General features: G+C 34.7%; 1 protein-coding gene across 1 annotated transcript in view; it reads right to left on the minus strand.

Annotated features, from left to right (window-relative positions):
- Positions 1 to 13337, minus strand: part of LOC149808428 (uncharacterized) — a 39509-nt gene that overhangs the window by 12076 nt on the left and 14096 nt on the right. The window contains exons 3-5 of the mRNA XM_089977038.1: positions 11685 to 11796; positions 7497 to 7601; positions 1567 to 1642 (exon numbers count right to left, since the gene is read on the minus strand). Coding sequence (XP_089833164.1) covers positions 1567 to 1642; positions 7497 to 7601; positions 11685 to 11796 — 293 coding nt within the window. The remainder of the gene's footprint in view (positions 1 to 1566; positions 1643 to 7496; positions 7602 to 11684; positions 11797 to 13337) is intronic.

Genomic DNA, 13337 nt, shown 5'->3' on the forward strand with positions numbered 1-13337 from the left:
ATAGCAAAGCTGGCAAATCTTCAAAAAAGAGCATTAGGGCTATTATCAATCCAGAAAGAAAGCATGGATAATTAAAAATTAAAAATATTAAAGACCGAATCTGTTTGAGAAAAGCCAAATTAATGTACAAAATATCCCATAATAGTGCTCCTGAATATTTACAATCACAATTCCAGTATAGGCTACCAGGTAATACTCCCCATCTGCGATCCAAGTCTACAAAACAGCATAAGATTCCCAAACCAAATAAGGAGTTATTTAAAAAAAGTTTCCAATACTCTGGAACTCTGCTCTGGAATAGTATTCCAGTTGAGATTAGAAATGCCCACTCTATTTCCTTCTTCGAAACCCAATATTATCCAGTGGCTCAGAGATGCAGCTAAAATAAATAAATTCCTTTGTATGAGGGCCTCAAGGTAGATTAGTTCTTAGCTAACTGTGTTACCCTCTTTAAATAAGATTATTATTATTATTATTATTATTGTTATTATTGTCAATGTGACTTTCCCATCAAGATGAATAATAATAACAAGATTTTCAAGATTGATGGTGGTGGCTTTATGTTTGTTCTATTTTCAGTAACAAGGACCATATTTGTGGATCAGTATCAGTGGCGTAAAACTGAAAGCTGTTCATAACAAAATGCTCTCTGGCAAGTCTGACTTAAAAGTGTCCAGTTTCTTATTAGAAGAATTTGAAAAGAGTGCAAATATTGACAGATGATGGATGGAAAAAGCAGTAACATACATTAAGCTCACTGGGTCTCATGGCCAGGTGACCCCAAAATTTTCAAACATTTGTGAAAATCTACATACTGACAGAAAGATTTAGGAAAAATCTGACACTTCTGTAGTTTGCTCAATGTGCAGATGAAAGATGGATTTTGACACTGATATGACTAAAGCAATGGTGGCCATATTGGATGCAAGATCAGCAAAATTTTCATTTTGGATCAACAAGTCATCCTAAGAAGTCTTGTCTTTGAACTAGTAAAAATCCCAAGCAGATATGACCATCTATTTTTAGGGGGATTATCCATAACAGTTTTTCAAAAAGGATTTTGGCGAAAGATTGGCACTATTTCCATTTAGGACCAACCAGATATCATAAAAGCATTTTGGTGCAAATCCCATGACAATATAACTTTCTGTTCAGGAGTAGTGTAAACCAGATTTTCAAGCTTGCTTCCATGGTTGCCATCTTTGATGTGAGATCAATAACATTTTTACTAAGGACCAACTAGATTCATAAGAAGTCTTTTTGGTTAGAACTCCATGTTGATATGACAACCCAATCAGTCAGAGTAGCGGTACTAAAATTTCAAGATGGCAATCTAGGTGGCCGTACTGGATGTAGACCAGCATCATTTTCAACCTACTAGACATGACAGAAAGTGTTTTAGTGAAAATCATCAAATCAGGCAATCCATCAAGTAGCTGAGGAGAAGCAGTGATATCAAAATTGTGTTCATGTGCAGATGAATGATGGACGATAAACAACAGGCCATCCATTAAGTTCTTTTGGTCTGTAAAGTTTAAAAAAAACTTAAGAATTATCACTTTTTACCTTGTCTCCAGACTTCTAAATTCTGATAACTCCCCCTGCTCAAATCGTCCGGCACATCTACATCCATGTCTTGTTTCTAAGTTAAAAAATTGGACGGTTAGCTTGCTATGTCAACCATGAAGTGAAGATGATGATGATGACTATGATTAGGCCAAATAAAGAACTACATGTGGTTCTGGTTATGTTGAAGAAAAAAATTAGGGTAGGAAGGTCGGAATAAATTTTAGTTTTTTTTGTCTGACACATTTAAATGAAGTATAAACTAAAAAATAAGCATCATTTGCAAACCAAATTTAACTTTGATCATAGTTACATCATTTGTTAAATTTTTTTTCTCCTGAATTGTTTTCTTTACCAAAAACAAATGTAGGGTCCAGAACCACGCTACTATTTTATCTGGCCTTGTAATAACAACAACTGAAAACCTCATATTTATAGAAACCAATTCCATTCAGATCTGATTAGTCACAACAAGATTTTCATGATGAAGTGACTATATTAGAGGGCATATTTGCACCATTCTTTTAATTATTAGCCATTTATACATGTGATTAAAAATGACAGATTAAGATGAAGTCTTATGAATGACACATAATATACATGAAACAATATAATACTTCTCTACACATGAAATGCATCTGCAATTAGCATTTGCCAAGCTTCTCTTTCTTTCTTTCTCTCTCTTCCCTCTTTCTGCAACTGCAATTGTCTCTCTTTCCTCTTCCTGTAACAGCACATCTCTTCTTTTTGCAGCTGCATTTGTCTCCCTCTCCTCTTTCTGAAGCTCAAGCTTTCTTAATTCTATTTCCATCTTGAGTTTTAATTTCAATTCCATGACTTGTATGTCAGAAACAGGTAAAGACTTACTAATCAAACCTAAAGCACTTTTATCTAATAAATTCTTTTGCAAAAAAAATATTTTTTATTTCCTGCTTCATTAAATAAGCCTTTGCCTCAGAAAGGTGATATTATCTGGCAAGCTGGAGCAATTCATCCTTTTTCAAAGACTCTAACCTTTCCCAGGTAGGATTTAAAAGTTCTCCACTTAAATGACATTGTGAAAGCTTGCTGGTTTCACTACTGATTTCTTGAATATGTAAAAATAATGCATGGGAATGAGAAAATCTGTAAACAATTGAATTTAAATTTTAAAAAATAATAATTCTGAAATATTTTAAAGAAATTTGTATCCAATACAAGAGACCCCAAACCTCAACCTGACTATAGGGTTTTAAACTAAAAACCAGAAAATAGCAAAGACCAACAAGTTTTGTAAAATTCAACAAATACAAATTAAGTATACAAAAAAGTAGTGATATAACTTTAAAGAGATGCATGTTCAGTACCATTTCACTTCTGACCATTATTATGTCATAAGAAATGTTTTAGTAATCTCATGTCGATATCACTTCAAATTCAAAAAAAGCAGCGTTACAATTTTCAAGGGGGGCCCCGAGTGGCCGAAGCGCTCTTCGTTACGGATCACTGCCATCTCACCTCTGTCTGCGTGGGTTCGAGTCTCGGATTCAGATAATGTGGGTATGTGAGAAAGCTTATAAGTACCTTCTCATGGGTTGGTGGTTCTTTCTGGGATTTTCCTGGGTTCTTCCTCCACCATTAATACTGGCCGCCATGTATAGCCTATCGTGTGCTGAAAAATGGCATTAAACCTACTACAACAACAACAACAATTTTCAAGATGGCCACGTTGAATTTTTTTATCTGCACAAGTTTCATTCAGATGTATACCATTTACAAGTCATAACCCTGTATTAAAACACATGTCAGTATGAAATCTGTTCAGAATTAATAACAGCAACAATTTTGATATGGTCACCATTGGCCATGCTGAATGGCACAATTTTAATTTAGGAATATCTATGGCATTAAACATCTTCTGGTGAAAACCAAATGTAGATATGACCATTAATGCTGGAACAGTAATGACAAAAACAGCCACCAGGACAGTCAGGTTTGATGTCAGATTGACACTATTTTAATCTGGACCATCTTTTAGTCATAAGAAGTCTGTTAGTGAAAATCCAATGTCGATATGAACACCAATTCAGGAACAGTAATTACAAGATTTTGAGGATCATGTCCATGTCTGTGATCAAATCAGCACCATTTTCAAACAAGACAATCTGCATTTCATAAGAAGTCTTTCACAAAAAATCCCATTTCAATATAACCATCCATTCAGAAAAAGTAGAAATAACAAGATTTCAGGGTGACCATGTTGGATGCCTGTGGAGCATACTTCTCAGACCAAATGGGCCTCAGGGTTAAACAATATGCCAAATTTCATGACTTTCCTCTGAGCAGACTAAGAAAAGTAGCAAAATAACTTCTAATGGATGCCAGGTGCCATGAAATGAATAACACAAGCTCTTCTAGTCTTCAACCAGTACAGCCCAAAACCTATAAGACAAATCTCTTTCTTTCGGAAACAATATGATTCCTTCCTAAGAAACAAATTACGTATTAACTAAATGTCATCTTTTACAGAACTTTGAAAATTAACATCCATGACAATAAATAAATTTACATTTGCTTCAAAACATAAAACATGAGGTCCAAACTGACACCTTCCCTGCTTTCTGTGATTAATATGTAATACTTTTAAGTCTGCATGTTTTTATCCCAATATTGCAGTATGACTTTAAATCCCAATTTTAGGCAAATAAAACAAATTTTTTTTTTTAAGTTTACAAGATGCTGTTGTTGTTGGAATTTACTTGTAAAATATTTTTTGGAAATTTTATATAAGTGTAGCATAACAATGATCATACTAATTTATATATCAGCCTTGTAATGAATAATTTTATGAGTATATAATACATGCTTGCACAGACTTTGTTTGAGACTACTACAACCAGCCTAATATGTCTGCTTAAGTCAGGTTTAATGGAAGTGTCCATTAAATATGCTCTGAATCCTATCTTATTAAATGTTCAATTTTTTTCTCAGTTAACTTTACATTGTTAGACTCATACAGTATTTTTCCATACTGCACAGCTTCATATTTCAAGGCACGTATCCAAAAACAGCATTGTGTATTAAAAGCTACTTGGTAAAAAAATCATGTACACTCACGTAATAGACGCTTGAGCTTTTGGTTTATAATACTTTTTTGTGGAAGAACTAAACATACTGTTTTGTATATTTGAAAGTAGAGATAATAAAGTTAATATGGATGAGTTCACTGACTCACAAATTGTTCACAACAAATGTGAGTGATGCAGTATCGAAAATACTGTTCTGATCATTTATATAGTTTTGTAGGAGAAATGTTTGGCACTTTTTGCAAATAGAATAATTCAGTCTACGACCACTACTCTTTTAGGTCTATAACAAAAAACCATATTAAGGCCAAGGGTTATTGCATATCTATCAGAGACGTACCATTTTACAAGTCATCTGAAATAATGAATTCAAGAAAAAATGGAACTTAAAGTTTAGACAGAAAACTAAGGACCTCAGAGCCAATAAACCAAAGCAATGTAGAAGTCTTATTGCTACTAACTGTCACACAGCAGCTGCTTTGCATATTTCCCTGTTTAAAGTTTCTGATACCATTTTTGGATTTAGAGTAGCAGTAGAAGCCATACAGGTCATGTCCTAAGCTGGGTTCCCTCCAAACGAGAACATCCAAGTGATTTGGCATAAACATATCATCTTTAGCTGGTAATAAAAATGGCAATACAATATATTTATTTCCTCTTTACATCTTGAATTTCCTTAGAATGTACTTTCTTAGTTCTGCAAATCTGAATAACATGGCCCATGTCATTTCCAACAGAAATCACATTCTCATTACTCCACTAAAAATGAAATGAATGTTGTATTCCATAGAGCCTTCTGATAATTTCAATTAAAAGAATTAATATTTTTCACACATTATGATTCCAAACAATCAGTGACAGAACAGAGGTGTGGTTGATTCAATGCCAGACCACTGCTCTGATTAGATGTACATTGTATGGAATCTAATAAACCTAGTTCATCACTAGCAGGAAAACAAAACTGATTGGAACCAACAGAGAAACAAAATCCATCCATTCCAGACCAAATTCAATCAAAATATGACTCTTTCTTTTTAAATAAACCAAAAGATGAATTTTAAAAAAAAAAATAATGTTGAGAATGAACCGAAGTTCAATGGTTGCTGGGCAGTGCTGTGTGCACCAATATTGTTACTGTGTATTGATGAATCTGCGGTGGTGTATTTTTAAAATTCAATTAATTTATTTCTTGAGTATATTCTGTTATTATTAATGCTTAGGCAGGAAAACAAAATGAGTATATAATAAAAAGGTTATTGCATTGTATGGGAAAATATGAACTTGTGCTTTAATTAAAAAGTTGGTACAAATGCTCCTTAAGCTATATTACATGTTGATACCAGGCTGATTGTAATGAAATTTGGTTAAAAATGGTTATTATGCTTTCTTGTTCTTTCTTTTTACTGCACACATTACCATATGCATGTAACTGAAAAGCATTAATACCAAAGGATGATTTCTCATAGTTTTTAGCTAAATTCAGGAGAGTATTTTATGAGTTCATAAACGACATACTCTGTTTATGGTAATGACAGCCATATATCATGGTGGCTCAGCCTCTTTTGTATAAACTTGCAAGGACATAGAATGACTTCTGCAAAAAGAACAAAATTTGACCAGATTTGACACTGAGCATCTGGCAGCAATGCCTTCCAAGCTTCCATCAGCTTTCTCATTATCTTTTTTACAGTAGCTGCTTCAAAATTAAATTTATAACAAAAAATATTACAGTCTCGAAAAAGTATATGGCTCAACTGGAAAAGTTTATATAGTAATTTTGCCACCGGCTAATGTAGAGTGACCCCTGGTAACAATCGGATTATAAATTACAAATTGATAAATGAAATGGCTAAGTTTTGTGCATTTTTTTATATTACCTTTCATGCTTTTAATTTTAAAATTGGTAGAAGGGTACTAACAAACGGGAGAGTCTGCAAATACTAAGGTTGATAATGAGAAGGCTGTTGCATAGTTCGTTCTAACTATCCAGGAAATGTGGCTGCTTTTACAACAGCAACAAAAAAAAATCTTTGACAACTCAACAGCTCAGAAAAGGATTATGCAACCTGACAGCATAAATTCCTTTAAAATTGAAACAAATAAAGCCAATATGATATAATATATGGTTGCCAGCTGTTCCTATTCGGAGTTACTTGGCAAAATGCTAATTGCATTTGGCAATTAGGTCTATGTGAGCCAGGTTAATTTTCTCATGTGCACTTGGGTCTGATGTTGAGAAGGTGCAATGTTTTGTAGATTTTCAGCTTTTTTATTTTTTGGGTGAGGGTTGGGAGTTGCAATGGTGGCCATATTTGAAAGCAGACTGGCATCAGTTGTACAACTTTAAAAGGCTGTAACACCTGGCAAATGTCAAATATAATCAAATTCAGTTAAGTGGGATTTAGCAAATATTATTTCATTATTTGTAAAGCTTCTAGTAGTGGTGATCATGTTAGGAGATAATCCTTATTTTTATATATATTCTTGAAAGGAATTAATGCCAGAATATTTCCTGCAAAAAGTGGTTAAACTCTTTTCAAGCTGTACCCTGAGATGTGAAAGACACAAGCAAATGTCAATCATATGCATGTTGATAAGCACAACATGTGATGATGCACAACGCCAGATGGATGCAAGGTCACACCACAAGCTCAACTGGCCCTTGGTGCAGTGAGCTAAATATGACACATCAAGGTACAGTAAATGTTGATGATCTGGAAGATGGTGACCCCGACTTATTGATCATACAGACACTAATGGAATGACACCCGAATACACAATTTATTGCAAAACATTAAGAAAACAACACATCCTTGCATTTAAGTTTAATATTAAAGAAAATGGGTGCCAATAAGCAAACCTTACTTAGTCTTATGTCTTGCTTCCAGTATTTCTTATAAGTTTTAAATTCTTCCAGTGACATCTCTCCTTCTCTGAGCTTTTCATACAAAGTTGTTTTTGCCTCCCAGTCTGAAAAAAAAATCAAGATCACAACCATAATTTTGTGAAAATGATACAACTACAGTACTAGTTACTTTTAAGATTGGTCTATAATAATATATAATAATGACGGGCGAGAGAGCAACAATATCAGTAACTCAAATTCTCAATATCAAATCAAATGATCTGCTTGGTTCTTTATAAATCTTGCTTCAAATTTGAGAAAATATAACACATTTGAAAAATTTGCATAAAAAAGTTGGTTCTGTAGCATTATGAGTTCTGGAAGTCTACTGTGCAATTTCAACTTATATACAGAAGTACACATGTAGATAGCCAACCTGCTGACCTGCAACACGCAGCAGTGCATAACAACATCCAGTCAAACCATGCAGATAAAATCTATTTACCATCACATATACACACGAGATAAGACAGCAAGATGTCAGCCCCTGATGCCTTATCAGCCCAACCAATCAAGCTGTCTAAATCTGCCAAGTGACAAACCAGAGCCTGGGCTGCCGAGAAGCCAGCCAACCTGGGAGGCTGCCACTGCAGCCACCAAAGCCACACACACAGTGTCAGCTGGTCTTTGGACTATCATATGGGTCATTTCCTCATTTAAGAAGGCAACCACAGTGGGCAGCTGCCTCACAATGCGACACTTATTGCTGCCATGCTTCATCTCCTAGGCATACTGATGACCAAAGAACCACTCAGCCAGGGTGCAGTTAAATGATTCCACAATGCCCTGTACCCAGTGGGGGGGGGGGCAGTCTCACCCAGCTGAATGCAAATCTTGTATACCAACAGCAGCCATATCATATCACCCAAAAAACTCCTGCCCAGGGTTGGCCTGCAGCATCTTGGGCCACTTCAGCAGTCCCTGCTTGCAGGCCTGCATCAGCAACCTTGGCAGCCTCCTTGTACAAATGCCATTCAACCCTGTCAAAAGGCAAAAGCAAGAAATAAGCTTGGTGTATTTGTTGGGGGTCAAGATGTTAAAACTTGGGCAAACAACTTTGCAGGTTGATCTGCCATGTGGTCTGTATTCTCAGCCACTCCCTAACTGTGTCTACATGGACCCTAGTGGGTACTGCCAGCTTTCTAACTGCCACCACCCTCTTCCAGTAACCCTTGGGCTGTAGTAGACAAATGTTAGGTAGGCCTCAATTACCCCAGCCTATTTAGCTTTCCTTTACATAGCTGCATGCCTTTACCCTGTCTGTAATGAGCATTCACTAATGGTCTTCAGGTCATGAATAAAGTCTATCATGGAGGAACCAGAGCAGCCTTCTGATAAACATGATGAGTTTGTCAAGGTCCCAAAAAAGCCAAAGAAAATTGACAAACAGGCTAAATATCTGCCCACAAAATCTTTCATAGTGTCACCCCAACAAGTAACATGTCACAGGAGGATTAGGTGCAGCTTGTATTTGAAGAGAGCTCCAATTCAAATTTTGAGAAGTGGAGATAAGAGATGTAGATGAAGCAAGGAAGAAAATGAGAAGTGTGTGTATGTGTGATTTGGATTTTTAACGTAACTTTAACAATTTTTCAGCCATATCGCTTTGATGCAGACATATAGCATGATGTCCCACCCAGTCACATTATCCTGACACCAGGCTGACCAGTCCTAACACTAACCTCTTAGTGGTGAGCACCAAGTGAGGCAGCTGTAAGTACCATTTTTGTAAGTCTTTGGTATGACTCGGCCAGAGATCAAACCAACGATCTCCTGCATCCTAGGTGTATGCTGTAACCACTAGGCCACTGGAGCGGTCTGATGAGAAGAGCACGGAGAAGGACAATGCAAAAGCCTACCTGTTGCTGCATTGTGGTGTATGGCTGTTTGCCCTGAAGATGCGGAAGAACTTGACAGCCACACAAAATGCTCATCAGGGCCTACTGAATCAGCACCCAGCCCACTGATCTAAACAAAAAAGGCTGCACCATCTGCCAATGACCATTCATGTACTGGTTGTTAGTTAAAGAGAATTTTTATACTGTCAATGATTCTAAAATGGCAGATCATCCAAGGTAGCTGGAGCTATATTTAATTTGTCTTGTTTGTTGGCTTTTATTATGTTATGCTAATCTGTATTATTGTAAATAATCTTGCACAAAATCAAGTTAACGGTGTACCTTACCAGGGCATTTATTTGCACACAACATAAAACATGGATAATATTTCCCTATCATTGTTGATTAAATTTTCAGATCAACAGTAGTAAAACATGTTTACTTCAATTTGATTCTGACCTTATAAACTTCCAAAGTGGAAATTTCCTATTAAGTTGATAGAAAAGTTTTAGAAAATTGTAATTGTGACCTAGGTATAGTAGAGGGATATATAATCTTGTTTACATTGGGATTATTCATTCTTGACTTATCATATGAAGCAGAATCAGTCATATTGTTGTGCACAGTTTTTAATTTGGTAGTATTTATTTATTTATTCAAATTATTATTCATTGGAATTACAAAGTGCTCAATAATATACTTGGTCTAAAACATTAATTTGGAATTATTGTGAATTCAGACAAGAATATTTTGGATTTTATTCTTGTGATATATATAAATTCTGTTGGCACATTGCTATAATCACATTAACACATTCAAGACAACAGGTGCATCAATACATTCAACATTGGAATTTATTTGGAATAACAATGGAAGTCAATTGGAATTTCATACATTTGGACTCTTGCTAGAACTTTTAGCACTATTTGGGAATTAATTCACAGTAATGTAAGTTCTTTTTAAATTTTTACTTTGTAGTCTGTGGAAATAAATTATTTTATTAATGTTACAAAACTTGTTGGTTTTTCACTCTTTTCTGTTCCTTAGTTTAAGACCGCTGACTTTGTTTTTTTGGTAGTCAAAACTGAGGCTTCTAACATGGATTCCAAAAAAGCTGGGCTCAAACCATCCATTTCATACTACTCAACAAGATTTGAAACTTGCCAAATTGAAAGGGATCCATGCTCAAAACAACATTATAAGAGGGATGGCAGCATATTGACGGACTTAACAGTGATAGTCCACTGAACTATGTGAATTCTGCATGTCCAATTAATTTTGCAACTAGAAAATGTGAAGTATCAAGCAGGCTAATTTTTCTTTATATACACTCATTTGTATGTGTGTTATATTCATAAATAATGAATTATTGAGCTTTCACAAGAAAACAAAAGGACTCCAAAGAATTCAAAAATAATTGTGTTGGTGCACCTGTACAGTAAACCACACCATCCGAAATGGGTATAGTAGAATCAAAACATAACATTCTCAGCTTTGTACAGGTAAAACCTGTTATAACAAGATGCTCGAGGGCCAAAGAATAACATCTTGATATAAGTGGGATTGTGTTAACAAAGTTTTCAAAAAAACTTCCCCATAGAAAATGTAAACTGAAATTTCAATATCATCAGTTTTAACTAACCTCCTGATCATATGTCATTTATTTTGTTTGCCGGGTTTCATCAGACATCAAATATACTTCAGTTTTGAATTGCATACATGCCAGTATGGTAGAAATGGTAAATGGTGAAGTTAATGCAACATTAAAAGCAGTGTTGGAATAAAAATCTGCCAGGGATACAAATAATCGGCTTTTCCAAGAGCATGTATTTTGGTTGTTAAAAAGAGAGGTCACCTTAATCACCTTAAATTAAAAAATGGGAGCCATACTGCATTATAAGCAGAATCATGTTATAACATATCATGTTATAATGGGTTTTACCTGTATTACTTGAAGCTGGACCCAACTAGTGCACTTCATTTTAGTTTATTATATGCATTGTACAATTTGTCCAATTTGCTGCAAATATGTATAATAACTATGACACATTATCTACGAACAAGACAGTGCAATTTTACAGTATGTAACCATGAGGTCAGAACTAAATGGAATCCCCTATTCTTGTTACTCAGGGCAATAAGTAGTTTAAAATTCCATTAAAAAAGTGATTTTCATGGTAGTAATGTCTTCCTAAAATAATGAACATGGTTTATATAAATATTCATTTATAGCCCTTATTTCAAGTGATTAACCAATTATCTATAACATTAATTTCCAAATATGTCTTTTCTGTTAAACATATACACTACCTTCATCAACAGAAGCTGCAACTGTATCCTCATTTCTTCCTAAATCCAGATACCGATTCTCGAAGTCCCCCTTGCTACAGTTTTTTAAAGATGAATGACAAACACAAGGAAACTGAAAGATATAAAAACACAAAACATGAAAATAAATGTTTGGTTTCAACTGGGTTTAATTTGACCCATGTCCATGGAACACTAACACTATCACACCCTTTGCATCCTTAATCGACTTCCTTTCTGTTGGTTACTACATGCAAATCCCCTTTTCATCCCTACTAAGTGTATATATATTTTAAAAGTTGGGCTATAAATAATATCTAAGTTATAAGCCAAGGACTAGTCCACAGGAGGTAGAAGCAGACTGAGGGGTCAATGCTGGAAGCATCAATGATATGGCCTTTCACACAGAGAAAATATGTACATCTGGTTATTAGCAGAGTTCCTGCCACAAATTTAAAAGATTCCAGATGTTTTCCAAACCTTTTACAGAATGACCTCCTGACAAGATTGGAATCTATATATTAAAACTTCTCCCAAATTCAAAAGAGCAGCCACAATGCCAGCTTCCAACTAAAAATTGTAGTACAGTACAACCTGTCTTGAAAGACCACTGTTATGTGAGACCACCTGTCATGACAGACCTTATTCTCAATGCACAGATTTATTGATTATATAGTCTTATGACCTGTTATGGGACACCACCTGTCTTGAGAGACCATAATGTTTTGGCAGAAGGGGTGGTCTTTCATGGCAGGTTCTACTGCAATAACAAAAATTTAAGACTTTTTCAAGACTTTTAAGTAATTTTTCAATTTTTCCAGATATTTTCTAGACCTGGAAGAGCAATTTTCAAATCTGAGACCTTTTCCAGAATACCAGACCTGCATGGAAACCCTTTATTAGGGAAGGATGTCAGTGATTTCAAAGTTATAACCTGTTATGTATATTTTATTTAACTATATCTGATTTAATATATATTTATTTCCATTTAATTGTATGTCAGTTTAAAAAAAAAAATTCATTACATGATATCGTAATGTAAATTTATTCACTAAAGATGATACTTTTTTCAGAAAATAGTTTGACCTTGACTGTTAGTTTATAAACACCAGGTGTTGATCTAAATCCTGACCTTGTTTCAAAATTTATAGAAACCACTGTAAACAAGTTATTTTATTTTAAAATGATTGGTTGTTTCGAGGTCATGATGGCACTTTATCTTTAAGATGTAAACAATTTATTAAAATTTTATTTCTTAGAGTAAAATGATTGGTTTTCGTCAGGGTCACACTGGGTAAAAGTGATCTGTAACAAGTACTTGCTTCTATAACCTTCCAGAAGATGATCATGTGACCCCTTGTTTATGTTTTAGAAAGACCATATAACCCATGTTTGAAGAATTAATCTCAGTAGAAGCTGGGCTGTTAAACTGTTAGTTGTATGTTGTGCTGTTTGGAGTTACTTCAAATTACTTGGTTTGGAGTTATTTCAAATTACTTGGATTCAAAAGGATTAATTCTGTTATTTTTCTGGAAAATATTTGTGCTCAGGTAATATTGTGGAACAAGAACAGTTTTTATAAAAATTTATTCAGCTATCAGAAACCGGAGAGATAATTCTTGTTTCTACAAGGAACTGTAGACAAAGTCTACACTA

This window comes from Sinohyriopsis cumingii, chromosome 1 (genome assembly GCF_028554795.1).
Source record: "Sinohyriopsis cumingii isolate HCF-2022 chromosome 1, ASM2855479v2, whole genome shotgun sequence".
Classification (NCBI taxonomy): Eukaryota; Metazoa; Mollusca; class Bivalvia; order Unionida; family Unionidae; genus Sinohyriopsis; species Sinohyriopsis cumingii.